The sequence below is a fragment of the Hyla sarda genome, chromosome 1, assembly GCF_029499605.1.
Source record: "Hyla sarda isolate aHylSar1 chromosome 1, aHylSar1.hap1, whole genome shotgun sequence".
NCBI classification, from domain to species: domain Eukaryota; kingdom Metazoa; phylum Chordata; class Amphibia; order Anura; family Hylidae; genus Hyla; species Hyla sarda.
Window position 1 is genome coordinate 286,548,860 of NC_079189.1, and position 16,228 is coordinate 286,565,087.

General features: G+C 40.3%; 1 protein-coding gene and 1 long non-coding RNA gene across 3 annotated transcripts in view; one reads left to right on the forward strand and one right to left on the reverse strand.

Moving 5' to 3' along the window:
- The window catches only part of REX1BD (required for excision 1-B domain containing), a 57,458-nt gene that overhangs the window by 39,824 nt on the left and 1,406 nt on the right, over positions 1-16,228 (forward strand). For both annotated transcript variants that reach the window (XM_056574546.1, XM_056574536.1), the window contains 2 exons: positions 8,601-8,805; positions 11,087-11,175. In XM_056574546.1, coding sequence (XP_056430521.1) covers positions 8,601-8,805; positions 11,087-11,175 — 294 coding nt within the window. The remainder of the gene's footprint in view (positions 1-8,600; positions 8,806-11,086; positions 11,176-16,228) is intronic.
- Positions 1-16,228, reverse strand: part of LOC130369376 (uncharacterized) — a 59,003-nt gene that overhangs the window by 11,145 nt on the left and 31,630 nt on the right. The window lies entirely within an intron of this gene.

Genomic DNA, 16,228 nt, shown 5'->3' on the forward strand with positions numbered 1-16,228 from the left:
CTCAGGGAAAGTAACAGTAAAACCTACTTAATGATATCTGCAGGTGTTAGCAGCAAATAGAGCTGACAGATTCCCTTTAAGCTAAAATTAGGAATGATATTTCAGCATTTCATCTAATAATCTGATATCTGTGGAGACAGCCTGACTATCTTCATTTTCTGATGTTGATACTTGAAATAAGCAGTGCTGAATGTGCTTATTTTCCCATATCCAAAGACATACAGTGCCCCATGGTCCGGTAATGAAAATGTATCTAGACAGTCCTTTGAAGCAGCTGGACTAAACACTTTATGCTTGAAAACAGGTAGTTGTACACCTTTATTAGAAGGACAGAAAGGGCAATCTGCCACAAAGACGGGATCATAGAACAGTGTGTTGTATTCCTGGTACTCAAGTTTGGCACATGGCAGATCGGGTAGACAGATTACTGTGAGTAGCTAAAGGAGACGGTCATGGTGCACACTGGCACCAATGGCAAAATAACAGGGAGATGGAGTGTCCTTAACCCCTTAAGCACCAAGACAATTAAGGCTGTACACCCTTAACCCCTAAAGGAGTAAGCCCATTTTGGCCTTAAATGGGTACTCTGGTGGAAAACCATTATTATTATTTTTATAAATCAACTGGTGCCAGAAAGTTAAACAGATTTGTAAATTACTTCTATTTTAAAATCTTAATCCTTCCAGTACTTATCAGCTGCTGTATGCTCCACAGTAAGTTCTTTTCTTTTTTAATTTCTTTTCGGTCGGACCACAGTGCTCTCTACTGACACCTCTGTCCATGTCAGGAACTGTCCAGAGCTGGAGCGAATCCCCACAACAAACCTATCCAGCTCTGGACAGTTTCCTTTAAGGACCGGGCCAATTTTTGTTTTTACGCTTTCAATTTTGCACCTACAGACCTATATAAGGGCTTGGTTTTTGCATCTCCAATTGTACTTTGTAATGACATCACTTATTTTATAACATAAGCTGCGGCAAAACAAAAAAAAAAAAGTATGTATTGGGGGAAATGAAAAAAAAAAGCCATTTTGTAACTTTTGGGGCTTCCATTTTACGCAGTGCGCTTTTTTGGTATAAATGACACCTTATCTTTATTCTGTAGGTCATCCATACGGTTACAGGGATACCCAATACTTTAAAAAAATTATAACTACATGCACCAAATTTGTATGTTTAAAATTGTCATCTTCTGACCCCTTTTAACGTTTTATTTTTCCGCATACGTTGCTATATGGCTCATATAGGCAAAGTGGTCTGTAGGGTCATTTTTTTGCGAAGTGGTCTGTAGTTTTTATCGTTAACATTTTTGTTTTGATGGGACTTTTTGATCACTTTTTAATTTTTTGATAGTATATGAAGGGACCAAAATTGCACAATTTTGGGCTTTAATATTTTTTTATGTGTACATCAACCATGCGGTTTAGCTAACCTTATATTTTAATAGTTCGGACATTTAGGCACACGGCGGTACCACATATTGCTAGTATCGGGGCCGATACTAGCCATTTCCATGGTATCGGGCGACTTGTTCAATGTCCCCGATACCAAATCCGATACCTGCTGCTGCTCCGCTGCTCCGTTCTCTCCTCCTCCCTTTCGCATCATGGCATTCTATGGAGGAGCATGTGACACACACGTCACTCCACCTCCTCCACTGCGCCCAGGGTAATGCTACGGCGGAAGCAGAGTGACGTGTATGTCACATGCTCCTCCATAGAACGCCATGATGCGGAAGGGCCGACTTGGCAGTGGAGCAAAAGCACCCGTTAGAGGATAGCCGCAGGTGAGCTGTCTACAAAGGTGGGGGCTGCGGTCTACGGGGCCCTGCTGTCTACAAAGGGGGCTTCTACTAACGTCTGCACGGGGCTGCGGTCTACAGGGGGGGCCTGCTACTAAAGTCTAAGGGGGGCCCTGCTGTCTAAAAGGGGGCTGCGGTCTACAAGGGGGCTGCTACTAATGTCTACAGGTGGGGCCTGCTGTCAACAAGGGGGGGTGCTGTCTACAAGGGGGGGGGGTGCCTGCAGTCTGCAGGGGGGCTGCTACTAATGTCTGCAAGGGGATACTACCTACTATTAAAGGCAATCTTACAGCAGAGTCATCTGCACTAACTTCAATTTATAAGTAGATAGTGCAGCGCCCGCTTTAAATCAATGATCTGCAGCAGTGTTGCCGGGTGGGGTGGGGGGAGGGGGGTGGTGGGGATAAATAGCCGATAACTTATACCGGAATATTGGTATAAGTTATCGGCTATCGGCCCTAACCTCCACAGAGTATCAGTATCGGCCCTAAAAAATAGATATCGGTCGAACCCTAGTTAACGTGTTAGACATTACATCAAAGTTTGATCATCCTCTAGTGTGGTTTTCCACTTTGATTTTGAGTGTGACTCCATATCCAGACCTCCATGGGTTGATAAATTAGATTTTCCATTGATAATTTTTGTGTGATTTTGTTGTCAGCACATTCAACTATGTAAAGACGAAAATATTTCATTCAGATCTAGGATGTGTTATCTTTGTGTTCCCTTTATGGTTTTTTAAGCAGTGTATAATATTAATAATCCCCTATGGTGCACGGCGTAAATGTAAAAAAAAAAAAGTACAACATTTCTGCTTTTTGTCACATCAAACTGCAAAAAAAAAATTTATACAAAGCGATCTAAAAGTCACATATACGCAAAAGAACTAAAACAAGCTACAGATCATGGTGCAAAAAATGAGCCCTCCCACATCCTTGAATACGAAAAATAGGAAAGTTAGAGGTGGTCACAATAGGGCAATTTTAAACGTAATGATTTTGTTGAAAAAAAGTTTGAGATTTTTTTAAAAGCAGTACAAGTATGTAACCATGGGTATCATTTTAATTGTATGGACCCAGAGAATAAAGAAAACATTTACCATAAAATGTACAGATTGAAAATGAAACCCCCCCCCCCTCCCCAAATTTGCTAAATTTGATTTTCGTTTAAATTTCCTTACATAAAAAATAAATTTGGGGGTTTACCATACATTTTAGGGTAAAATGAGTGATGTCATTACAAAGTTCAACTGGTCACACAAAAAACAAGCCCTCATATGGGTCTGTGAATGGAAATATAAAGGAGTTATGGATTTTAAAAGGCGAGAAGGAGAAAAACGAAAACGCAAGGACCAGGGGTTTTTCCGTTTTTGCACTTTAATTTTTTCCTCCTTACCTTTTAAAAAATCATAACAAAAAAATCCATATGATTGCTTATTTTTTGCACCACCAATTCTACTACTTTTGTAATGACTTCAGTCATTTTACCCAAAAATCTACGCCGAAACGGAAAAAAAAATCATTGTAAGACAAAATTGAAAAAAAAAAAGCCATTTTGTAATTTTTGGGAGCTTCTGTTTCTATGCCGTACATTTTTCGGTAAAAATGAAACTTTATCTTTATTCTGTAGGTCCATACGATTAAAATGATACCCTACTTTTATAGGTTAGATTTTGTTGTACTTACTTACTGAAAAAAATCATAACTACATGCAGGAAAATTAATACGTAAAAAATTGTCATCTTCTGACCCCCATAACTTTTTTATTTTACCACGTATGGGGTGGTATGAGGGCTCATTTTTTGCGCCGTGATCTGAAAAAAAAAAGTTTTTAGCAGTACCATTTTTGTATTGATCGGACTTTTTGATCGCTTTTTATTCATTTTTTCATCATATAAGAAAGTGACCAAAAATAAACTATTTTGGACTTTGGAATTTTTATTTACACTGTTTTTTTTTTATATGGGAAAAGGGGGGTGATTCTGCCGCTTGACTGCTCATGCCTGGATCTCAGGCACTGAGCAGTCATTCAGCGATCGGACAGCATGGAGGCAGGTAGGGAACCTCCGGCTGTCTTGTAAGCTGTTCGGGATGCCGCGATTTCGCCACGGCAATCCCAAACAGCTCCCTGAGCTAACCGGCATGGTTTTACTTTCACTTTAGACGCGCCGTTCAACTTTGAACACTGCGTCTAAAGGGTTAATAGCGCGCGGCACCACGATCAGTGCCGCGCGCTATTAGCCGTGGCCCTGCCTTATAGAAGGGGAAAGGACTCAAGACGTACCGGTACGTCCTTGGTCCTTAAGAGGTAGAGGGGTAATGTTTTTTGACATTTTGCATTTCTGACATTTGTTTTTTTTTGTCACAAGTTGTACTTCATGTACATAGTAAAAGTAAGCTGATATTATTTGCAAAAAAAACATAAAATAAATTTTTTTTTTGCTATTCTAACACTAAAAGGTTGCAAATAGCTTATGAAACGTATACTTTCATATGTCTACTTTATTTTGACAGCATAAATTAACATTTTAAATAAATCAGAAGCCTAACAATTTTACTTGAAATTTGGAAAAGTACATATTTTTGTATGCTATTCAAGGTTTGCAGAAACTTAGAGGCGGTAGAACATAATTTCCCCCTAAATGGCCCCATTTTAAAAACTAGACCCCGCAAGGTATTTACTAGGGGGTATAGTGAGTATTTTAACACCATAGTTTTCTGGCAGGAATTATTGCAAAGTCAGTGTAAAAAATTGAAAATAGCTTTTTTCACAAATGCATCTTTTGTGGGACATATTTTTTATACATCACATCTAAAAGCGGTATATTTTATTCAGCTGCTTGGCCCGCGTCCGGAAATCCCTCCCCCCCCCCCCCCCATTAGGCCATATTTGGTACCTTGGCTGCGTGGCAGGACAGAGAAGAAGAGAAGCACTAGTTGTCTTTCAAGACATCATTTTTATCTGAAATGGATTATGCATTTGTAAAACGAAAAAAAAAAAAACACAAACACAAAGTACTGACTTTTGGTCCTTTTTGTGTGGCTGGAATGTTTTTTTTTTTTATCTTATTACAAATGCATCATTTGTGGGACATGTTTTTTGTACATGAAAAGGAGGAAATAAACCCCATATTTCATTTTGCTCTCCGTCCCATGTTCGGCAGTACCCCTCACTTAGGCCTTATTTGGTTGCTTTGTTACATGGTGGGACCCAGAAGGAGAGGAATGCCCTTTTAATTTTTAGGACATCATTATAAAAATTATAGGTCCCACTCCATGCCTGCAAAGGATTGAAGCTGGTAGATCCATATCACACACCCCGTAAGTGACCTCTTTTTAAAAATTATGCCCCCTAAAGTATTCATTTGGGTTGGTTAGTGCGTTCTTTGAGGCCTTTTTGGTTGATGGGATTAGCATAAGTCATTGTAAAATATTTAAATTAGCTTTTTTTTCCACATATGCATCATTTGTGGGAAACATTTTTTAAATATATCTTCTGAAATTAATGAAAGGCACTCCAAATGTATTATGCTCCTTGTTCCATTTAGGGAGTACCCCAGCTAAGGCCATATTTGGTTGCTTGGCCACATGATGGGACCCAAAAGGAGAGGAGCGCAATTTGGCTTTCGGGATATCATTATACAAATTATAGGCCACACTTCATCTTGCAAAGTATTCTAGCTGTCAGAACAATACTGCACCTCCAGAAGTGACCCCATTTTTGAAACTACACCTCCTAAAGTATTCACCTAGGGCAGTGGTGAGCACATTGAGCCCTTATTGTGTGGCTGGAATTATTTCAAAGTAAGTGGAAAAAAAATATATTTCTTTTTTTCACAAATTCTTTATTTGTGGGAAATCATTTTGGTACATCGCTTCTGAAATGGAGGAAATGCACCCACAATTTTATCATGCTGTTCCTCCTAGACTGGACAGTTAACCCACTTAGGCCATATTTGGTTGCCTGACAGCCTGGTAGGACCCAGAAGGAGAGGAGCCCCCTTTGGCTTTCAGAACATCAGTGTATGAATTCTAGGCCCCACAACATGCCTGCAAAGGAGATGGCAAACGAAACCGCGCCCCCTGCAAGGGACCCCATGTGAACCCCAAGAAATGTGTATTAGCTGGACCAGGGATCACTCTGATCAGTCCTTGGTCAGCTAGCAGTGACATGCAGCTGTCTGTGACAGTTGAAGTTCTTATGGATATATCCGTCATGTTGTGGGAGTAAGCAGCCGCCCATGATGAATATATCAATCATTGGGTGTAAAAAAGAAAAGAAAAAAAGAATCTGTTCGGGCCACTTTCCGCTATATGCTAATTTGGCGGGACACGGAAATGAATGGGGCTGCTACAGTATACGTCGGCACCACTCAGGAATCGAGTAGACGAGGCGAGGGTCCTTACCTTCCTCCTCTCCATCCGATCAGTGATCTGCTGCTCCATGCCTGCAGAGCGCCAATAACACTGATCAATGCTATGCTATGGCATAGCATTGAACAGTGTATGCAATCAGAAGATTGCATGTAATAGTCCCCTATGGGGACTAAAAAATGTTGTTAAAAAAAAAAAAGTTAATAAATGTGAATTAATCCCTTTCCATACTAAAAGTTTAAATCACCCCCTTTTTCTAAATTCCATATAAAAAATATGTAAACATAATTAAAAATAAACCAATGTGGTATCACCGCGTGTGTAAATGTCCGAACTATAAAAATATAACGTTAATTAAACCGCGCGGTCAATGGTCCCAAGTCCAAAATTGAGTATTTTTGGTCATTTTGTATACCCTAAAAAAAACTAATAAAAAGTGATCAAAAGTCCCATCAAAACAAAAATTGTACCGATAAAAACTTCAGATCACGGCGAAAAAATTTGCCCTCATACATCCCTGTATGCGGAAGATAAATTATAGGGGCAGGGGTGTGGAAATGTAATACAAAACTACTTCTTCACGGGACTAAAACGGAGCAAAATCTACTTGTCCCTCCGGCGCCCGGAACTGCATGTCCCGGGCATCGGGAGATAGGAATCCCACGTCCCTGAGGGGTCAGAAGATGACTATTGTAAACATACTAATTTTGGTGCATGTAGTTATAATTTTTTTAGTATAATAAAATTAAAACCTACCGTATATACTCGAGTATAAGCCGACCCGAGTATAAGCCGAGACCCCTAATTTCAACCCAAAATCCCAGGAAAAGTTATTGACTCGAGTATAAGCCTAGGGTGGGAAATACCTCATCCCCCCCTGTCATCATCCAGACCCGTCTTTAACATCCTCATCATCATCCCCGCCTGTCATCATCCCACACATCCCCCCTTCATCATCCCCTTATCATCCCACACATCCCCCCCTTCATCATCCCCTTGTCATCATCCCACACATCCCCCCTTCATCATCCCCTTATCATCCCACACATCCCCCCTTCATCATCCCCTTGTAATCATCCCACATCCCCCCTTCATCATCCCCACCCCCCTTTATCATCCCCACACCCCCCCCCCCTTCATCATCCTCTTCTCATCATTCGCCCTCAGTGGTCTTCAACCTGCGGACCTCCAGAGGTTTCAAAACTACAACTCCCAGCAAGCCCGGGCAGCCATCGGCCATGGCTGTAAATGTTGGCACCCCTGAAATTTTTCAAGAAAATGAAGTATTTCTCACAGAAAAGGATTGCAGTAACACATGTTTTGCTATACACATGTTTATTCCCTTTGTGTGTATTGGAGCTAAACCAAAAAAGGGAGGAAAAAAGCAAATTGGGCATAATGTCACACCAAACTCCACAAAATTATTGGCACCCTTTCAAAATTGTGGAAAAATAAGATTGTTTCAAGCATATGATGCTCCTTTAAACTCACCTGGGGCAAGTAACAGGTGTGGGCAATATAAATATCACACCTGAAAGCAGATAAAAAGGAGAGAAGTTCACTTAGTCTTTGCATTGTGTGTCTGTGTGTGCCACACTAAGCATGGACAACAGAAAGAGGATAAGAGAACTGTCTGAGGACTTGAAAACCAAAATTGTGGGAAAATCTCAACAATCTAAAGGTTACAAGTCCATCTCCAGAGATCTTGATTTGCCTTTGTCCACAGTGTGCAACATTATGAAGAAATTTGCAAACCATGGCACTGTAGATAATCTCCCTGGGCATGGATGGAAGAGAAATATGGCAAAGGAAGAGTGGTCCAACATTTTGGCTGAGAGGTGTAAGAAGCTTATTGATGGTTATAGGAAGCAACTGATTTCAGTAATTTTTTCCATAGGGTGTGCAACCAAATATTAAGTTAAGGGTGCCAATAATTTTGTCAAGCCCCTTTTTGGAGTTTGGTGTGACATTATGTTCAATTTGCTTTTTTCCTCCCTTTTTTGGTTTAGTTCCAATACATACAAAGGGAATAAACATGTGTATAACAAAACATGTGATACTTCATTTTCTTGAAAAATTTTAGGGGTGCCAACATTTACGGCCATGACTGTACGTCCATATTGTGTTGCCATAACATGATCTTATGCCTCAGAGTGGATTTCTGTTTTTTTAGACCAATTTGTGGCATAAACAAAAGATACATTTTCCTCTTAGTTTTCAAGCATTTCACAGGTCCTCAAACCCTCTTACCTTCTATTTCATTGCCTACATCTATAGTATATTGGTCAGTTTGTGACTGTAGAATCTGGAAAATAAATTGGGAACTTAACAGCTAAACTTTAGACCACTTGTGCATTTCTTTTTAAATATTAAGGTGACATTTTTGCTTGCAAATTAATCTTGCATTTTTTTAATTTTTTATCCTAGAGGGCACCAGGCTTATCTGAAATCCGGCCCACACTATGACTTCATCCATTACCGGCAATTGGTTTATGAGATTACACAGGCTTTCAATGGCATCAGCAAAGAGCTTATCCAGATGAAGGATCGCTTCAGGGAACTGTATGATCGATCTGATCTTTCTGAACACCTAGAAAAAATCCAAGAACTTGAGAAAGAGAAATTAGAATTGGTATATATTTTATATTTCATTTTATTTTTTCTTTCTAATTGTTAACTAACAATGATAGACATAGCATAAGCTCCCTGTAGAGAAAACAGAAACAAAGGACATGCATGGCAGTCTCAAAAAAGTAGTACACACAGATACATGTGTACTATAGATACTCTGATAACTGGATCTGCAAGGCGAAATGTCAATTCAAAACAAATGTACAGGTGGGCGTTTCTGTAGCTACAACTAGGGCTTGGCAGTTAATGAGAATATTTTGATTGATTTGCCTCTTCAGTTATATGCTATATTGGTTTCTGTCAAAATCATAAATTGGATATTAGTCCTTCCCTCGGAGGCAAGCTTAAAAGGGTTGTCCCAACTTGGTGCTTCTTGTTTTTTTTTGTCTCTTACGGCCAGTTTACAGCAGCAGGAAGTGGTCCAAAAAGCTGAAATTGCCTAAGCAAGAAAGTTATGCAATTTGCGAAACTCCCATTGACTTTAATGGGAGTTGCGCAGACCGTGTAGCCCTGTGAACTACGCCATTTGCCTTTTTCCAGGAGTTGCATACACACTAGCTTGTGGGGCTATGCCATTTGGCCAACTCCCATTAAAGTAAATGGGAGTTATGCAAATGACATATCTTCCTTGCAGCAGCTACTTTCAGTTTTTCTGACCACCTCGGTCCAGATAAGCCGTAAAACCAGGAAGTTCTGAGGTAGGCAACTCTTTTAATATTGACCTGAGGTAAAACAGCAATAGATCATCCAGCATCAAGAGTGAGCTATTCTCCTTCCCAAACTAGTGCTTGAGGTGCCCATGCTTGCAGACAGTGAATAATAGTGGTGTTCTCATTGGCTAACAGACCTAATGACATCTTAAAGGGTAACTGTCATTGGTAAAAAAATAAATAAAGCAAGCTCACAGATCTGACTTTTTTTTACTGTACAAGTCTGTATTGGCTGGGAAATGAGTGACGTGCCCACTTACTCAGCTGATAACTAGCACGTCTCAGCATGTGTGGGTAACATGCCACAAGTAATGACAGTAACCCTTTAATCATGTGATCAGTGACATGACAAGAGTAGAGCAGTGTGACTGCTGTACATTAGACCACTGTGTGCTACTTAGAGGCATATGTGTAACAGGAGGACTGGATACATAATAGTGTATGATCAGGGTTAAGTTAAGATTATCATGAACCTGGGGCTTGTGGGCTTTTTTTTTTATGGAAGAATATAAAATCTTGTTCGGTGTAACAAATCAGAGATTGCATACTGTATACCACTTACAGAGAGCGTAGTGGGACATATTTAGATCAAAATTGTACTAAAATAATCAGATTTACATTTATAATTAATATTGCAATAATGCAATTCAGAATATTCCATATCTACATTGCTCATATGCCTTTATTTTTAGTGCTGCTGCAACTTTTTCTTTTGTATGTTTTGCATTTGCCATAGCAGCGTAAACCTGCACATTCATTTCCATCTTATTTATGGAGGTGCTGACTGCTTTAGTTCCCCCCCCTTACTGTAATAATGTCCCCCTGACCACCATGCAATAACAATGTCTCCTGTGACTCCATGAAGAAGTAATGTCCCCCTGTACCACCATACAGTAATAATGCCCCCTGTGCGACCATATAGTGGTACTGGTAGGATTCAGCCAGTAGACTTTCCCTAGGGCAGTGCTTATCACCGGTGCCCTCTAATTGTTGGTGGCATCTAGTTTTCAGAAGAGTGACTATAAGCTACACAGTCCTTTCTCTGGCTGCAGCTATCTTTGGTTTATTAACATTATTAACTCCTTTCATACTTTTATTTATTTATTTTTTTATATTTTGCAGTATTGAGGAGACAAATAAAAGGCAGACAACAATATTTTTATGAACTCATATATTTTTGCATGGACTGGCCTACACATCTTATCACTCTGCCTGGTGAGGTGAAGGCATAACTTTGGTCTGTTGGGTGAGGCTCCAGTATAAATAGTTTGAGCAGCCCTGCCCTTATGGACCTTGGAGCATGGTCATGTAGTTTGGCACCTGGGGAACATAGTATTTTCACAAAAGGGAAACTCCTCCTCAGGCTACTTGGGAAAGGTTTCTGGCAGATAGGCAGGCAAAGCAAAGTTTTGCTTATAATTTTACAGGTCTGTCTTAATATGAGCTGCTTAGTAAAATACGGATGCTATTCAGGCAGCCATTGTTGGTAAGAGAGAGGTTCCCACATCATTATTGTCTAGATATTTTTTTTACACCTTGCAGACTGCATGATAACTTTTTCTTGCTTGACAGACTGCAAGATTACAGCTAGCTAAGCAGAATGCCCAGGAACATCCTAATGATGAATCCCATCAAGATGAGGTTCAACTTCTGAAACACAAGTAAGTCTTTTTTATTTTTATATTTATTATTTCCAGTTTGAAATATTATTTCCATACCTTTACAAATTACATTTTACAAAAGACACACCGCAAAAGAAGATTAAAAAGGTCTTTTATGATATTTTGAAATTACAAATCCTAAAGGAGAACATTGTAAAAGTTGAACTTGATGGACGTATGTCTTTTTTCGACCGTACTAACTATGTAACTATGTATGATATATAAAAAAATACTTATCTCCTGTCCTGTTGGAATGGGGTATTGTTGTGTTTGGTGATTGCGATTGATATAAAAGTGGTTTTCAAATGAACTGGTGCCAGAAAGTTATACAGATTTGTAAAAAGAGTACCCCTTTAAGGTAAATTTGTCACAATTTTCGAAATAAATTAAACCTAAAATATATATATTTTTTCCGGTAAGCAATGTGTACTTTAACCCCTTAGGGACCAAGCCTATTTTGACCTTAAGGACCAGGCCAATTTTATTTTTGCATTTTCGTTTTTTCCTCCTCGCCTTCTAAAATCCATAACGCTTTAATATTTCCATCTACAGACCCATATAAGGGCTTGTTTTTTGCGCGACCAATTGTTCTCTGTAATGAAACCTCTCATTTTACCATAAACTCTACGGAGAACCCAAAAAATTATTTTTTTAGGGATGAAATTTAAATGAAAACTAAAATTTTGCACATTTTGGAGGGTTTTGTTTTCACACTGTACACTTTACGGTAAATGACGTGTTCTTTATTCTGTGGGTCAATACGATTAAAATTATATCCGTGGCTAGATACTTTTATATTTTTGTACCGCTTAAAAAAAAAAGACTTTTTGTACAAAATCAGGAATCTAAAATTGCCCTATTTTGACCACCTATAACTTTTTCATTTTTCCATATATAGAGCGGTATGAGGGCTCATTTTTTGCGTCATCATCTGTACTTTTTATCCATACCACATTTGCATATATAAAACTTTGAGAACATTTTTTATTAATTTTTGGGGGAATAAAATGTGACAAAAAACAGCATTTTTGGACTTTTTTTTTTTTTTTTGACGTTTACGCCGTTCACCGTATGGGATCATTAACATTATATTTTGATAGTTCGGACATTTAAAATGGGAAAAATTTACAATTTTCATTTTTATTGGGGCAGGGGATCTTTCACTTTTTTCACTTTTTATTTTTATATTTTTCAACTTTTTTTTTTTTTTTTTACACTTTTTATGTCTCCATAGGGGACTATCTATAGCAATCATTTGATTGCTAATACTGTTAAGTGCTATGCATAGGGCACTTATCTCAATCTCGATCTCAGACCAGAGCAGGAGACGCCGGGAGATGGTCGGAGGCAAGTGAGGGGACTTCCGTCCGCTAATACAGATGAGTGGATCCCGCGGCAGTGCTGCGGGCGATCCGATCATCTATTTTAACATGCGCATTGTCGTACATGCCGTGATCTGTACTGATCACGGCATCTGAGGGGTTAATGGCGGACATCACCGGCGGGTCCCCGGCTGCTGCTAGCAGCCGGAACCTGCTGTGTATGGTGCGAGCACCGCTCCGATGCTCACGGTCAATGTAAATGCACGTCCTGGTGCGCTAAGTACCCCCCGCACCAGGACGTACATTTACGTCCGTGGTCGTTAAGGGGTTAAAGTGGTATTTCCATCAGGGTCTTTTATGGCATATTTTGTATCCACTTCTGGTTTTGATCCAATAACTGCAGTGGCAGTCGCCCCTTCCCCTCAAAAAGAAAACAAACATTGACTTTAAGATTTAGCATTTAAGAATAGGTTACACTGTGTAGCACTGCTGGCAATGTTGTTTACGTAACTTTAGTTATTTTGTTCTTAGGCTGTGTATGCAATATATGGTATACATTAATATAATAGAAATTATTGAATGTATGGCTTGTTGAATATTTTCTTTCTCAGGCTATAGAACCATGCATAAATAACATTCCCCTCACTAAGTGGCTCCAAACTTAGTTACAGGGTCAGTGGATAAGTAAACACACACATTGGCCCACATTTACTTACAGGATTTCTACTCTTTTTGTCGGGCGCCTAAATTCTGTCCATGTTACAGAAAAAACCTGACCGAATCAGAATCACAAAAACCCTACAAAATGGGCCTGTTTTTTGAGAAAAGGGGCGTGTTCCCTACATTTAATCCAAAATCTTGTCTTTTCTGAAAACCACTCTGAAAATCATGTGAATTTTCTGGGAAGAAAACACTACACATTAAAGGGGTACTCCCATGGAAAACTTTTTTTTTTAAATCAACTGGTGCCAGAAAGTTAAACAGATTTTTAAATTACTTCTATTAAAAAATCCTAATCCGTCCAGGACTTATTTGCTGCTGAATACTACAGAGGAAATGGTTTTCTTTTTGGAACACAGAGCTCTCTGCTGACATCATGACCACAGTGCTCTCTGCTATAAGCAGAGAGCACTATAAGCATTCTTCTGTTATTAAACGTCAGTTTTCTGTGTAAAAACGGACGTTTAATAACGAATGAAATAAGGGGTGCTAACGGCTGAATAAATATTCATCCGTTAAGACCCGTTATCCCTCATGTATGGCCGAACACCTCTGCCTACAGACTCCCACAGCCGGGACTATTATAATTCCCATCATGGAACAGACTTGTTTTCATTATGGGAGTAGTACTTCCCTGGCTGCGGGAGTCTGCAGACAGCTGGGGAGGCTACATTCGTGTCTGTACTACAACCCCCATCATGGAACAGACTCTGTTCCCTGATGGGGGTTGTAGTACAGGGGCTGAAGGATTGATCGCACCGAGTTTCACTTCTGACACCAGATGCGATCGGAAGTTATTAAGCAGGGGAGCGAGCGGCATGCTCCGCAACCCTGCGATGTATGTTGTGTTTTAACTTTTATTTTTGAATCCCCCGCCTTGAATGGCCGATACCAAGGAGCCATTCAGGGCTCTCAGCAGGAGATTTTAAAATGAACATTGTGACTAGCAGGGGGGCCATATCTATATTAAAAGCACTGTGGGGGGCAAGACATATAGCGCTGCAGGGGGCGGGGACAGACATATTGGCTATATATCTAGCCCCCCCAGCAGCGCATTAGATATGACCCCCGCCGGCGCATTAATAAATATATACCCCCGCTGGCGCATTAATGAATATATATCCCCCCCGCCAGCGCATTAAATATTTACTCCCCGCAGCGCATGTATAATGTAGCCTCGCAGCACAGTGCTTCTATATACCCATGCCACTGCAGTGCTATATGTGAAAAGAATTCTTGCAGCAGCATCGGCTGCCCTAGTGCTGCAGCGGCATATTGATATAGAAGCGCTGCGGGAGGCAGATAACGCTATATGTCTGCCCCCCCCCCCCCCAGTGCTTCTATATACGTATATACCCCTGAAGCGCTATGAATGAAAAGCATTTCTATTAGCAGTGCATAGTGATGGCAGCTGGCACTATGCGCTTCTAATAGAAATACTTTTCATTTTTGATGACCATGCCGCCTTTCCCCGACGTCCACACCCCTTTTTCAGGTTTTCTCAATAAAATGGAAAGTTAGTCAGGTTTTTTTCAATTCTTGTGCACATTCTGGCACACATTCTGACGCAGACAGAATTTCTGGCGCAATGCGCCAGAATCTGGCACACAACCCAACAAAACATGTCGGGTTTGCAATAGTAAATGAGGGCCATTATCTTTATTCTGTAGGTCCATATGGTTACAGGGACACCCAATTTATGTAGGTTTTATTTATTTGACTACTTTAAAAAAAATTATAATTACATGCACCAAGATGAGCATGTTTAAAATTGTCATCTTCTGACCCCTATAACTTTTTTATTTTTCTGCGTACGGGGCTATATGAGGGCTCATTTTTTGGTGGGACTTTTTGATCGCTTTTTATTAATATTTTTATGGTATATGAAGTGACCAAAAATGCACAATTTTGGACTTTTTTTTTACCTGTACGCCATCCACCGTGCGGTTTAGCTTACCTTATATTTTAACAGTTCGGACATTTACACACGCAGTGGTACCATATATGATAATTTATTTTTATTATTACACTATTTTTATTTATTTTTTAAATAGGAAAAGGGGGGTGAATCAAAATTTTATTGGGGGGGGACTTATTGACATGTATTCTCTTTTTTTTTTTTTTTACACTTTTAACTTTTTTAGTTTAGCCCCCACTGGGGGCTGTACCATGCAATCTTCTGATTGCATACACTGATCACTTCTATGCATAGCACTGATCAGTGTTATCGGCTCTAGCCTGCATGGATCAGTAGCTCTAGCCTGCATGGAGCAGTAGATCACCGATTGGACGACCAGGAGGCAGGTGAGGACCCTCCTGTCGTCTAGTAAGCTGATTGGGACATCGCGATTCTATTGCGATAGTCCCGATTAGCTCCGCTGAGCTGCCGGGATAGTTTTACTTACACTTTAGATGCCGCAATCAACTTTGATTGTGGCGTGTAAAAGGTTAATGCCGGGCATTGGCCCGATCGGCGTTGCCCGGCATTAGCCGTGGGTCCTGGCTGCCTGTAGCAACCAGGACCCACGGAGTTTAACCTGTTCTCCGCTCGTAAGAATGGATTAAACCCTGTTAGCTGGACTCAGGATGCACAGGTCCTTAAAGGGGTACTTCGGCGCTTAGACATCTTATCCCCCTATCCAAAGGATAGGGGATAAGATGCCTGATCGGGGGGGTCCCGCCGCTGGGGACCCCCATGATCTTGCACACATCACCCCAGTTAAAATCAGTCCCCTGAGCATGTTCGCTCCGGGTCTGATTACTGTCGATCACAGGGCAGGCGGCATGGGACGTCACAGCTCCGCCCCCTTGTGACGTCACGCTTGGCCCCTCAATGCAAGGCTATGGAAGGGGGCGTGTGGTCGCCGGTAATCAGCTGAAGTACCCCTTTAATTACCAGGACATCAGGGTGTACCTGTATGTCCTGTGTCCTTAAGGGGTTAAACACAAACAATGCATTTCTGATTGTGGTGTTTTTTTTTTTTTTTTTTATGGTTTTAGTGCATATTTTG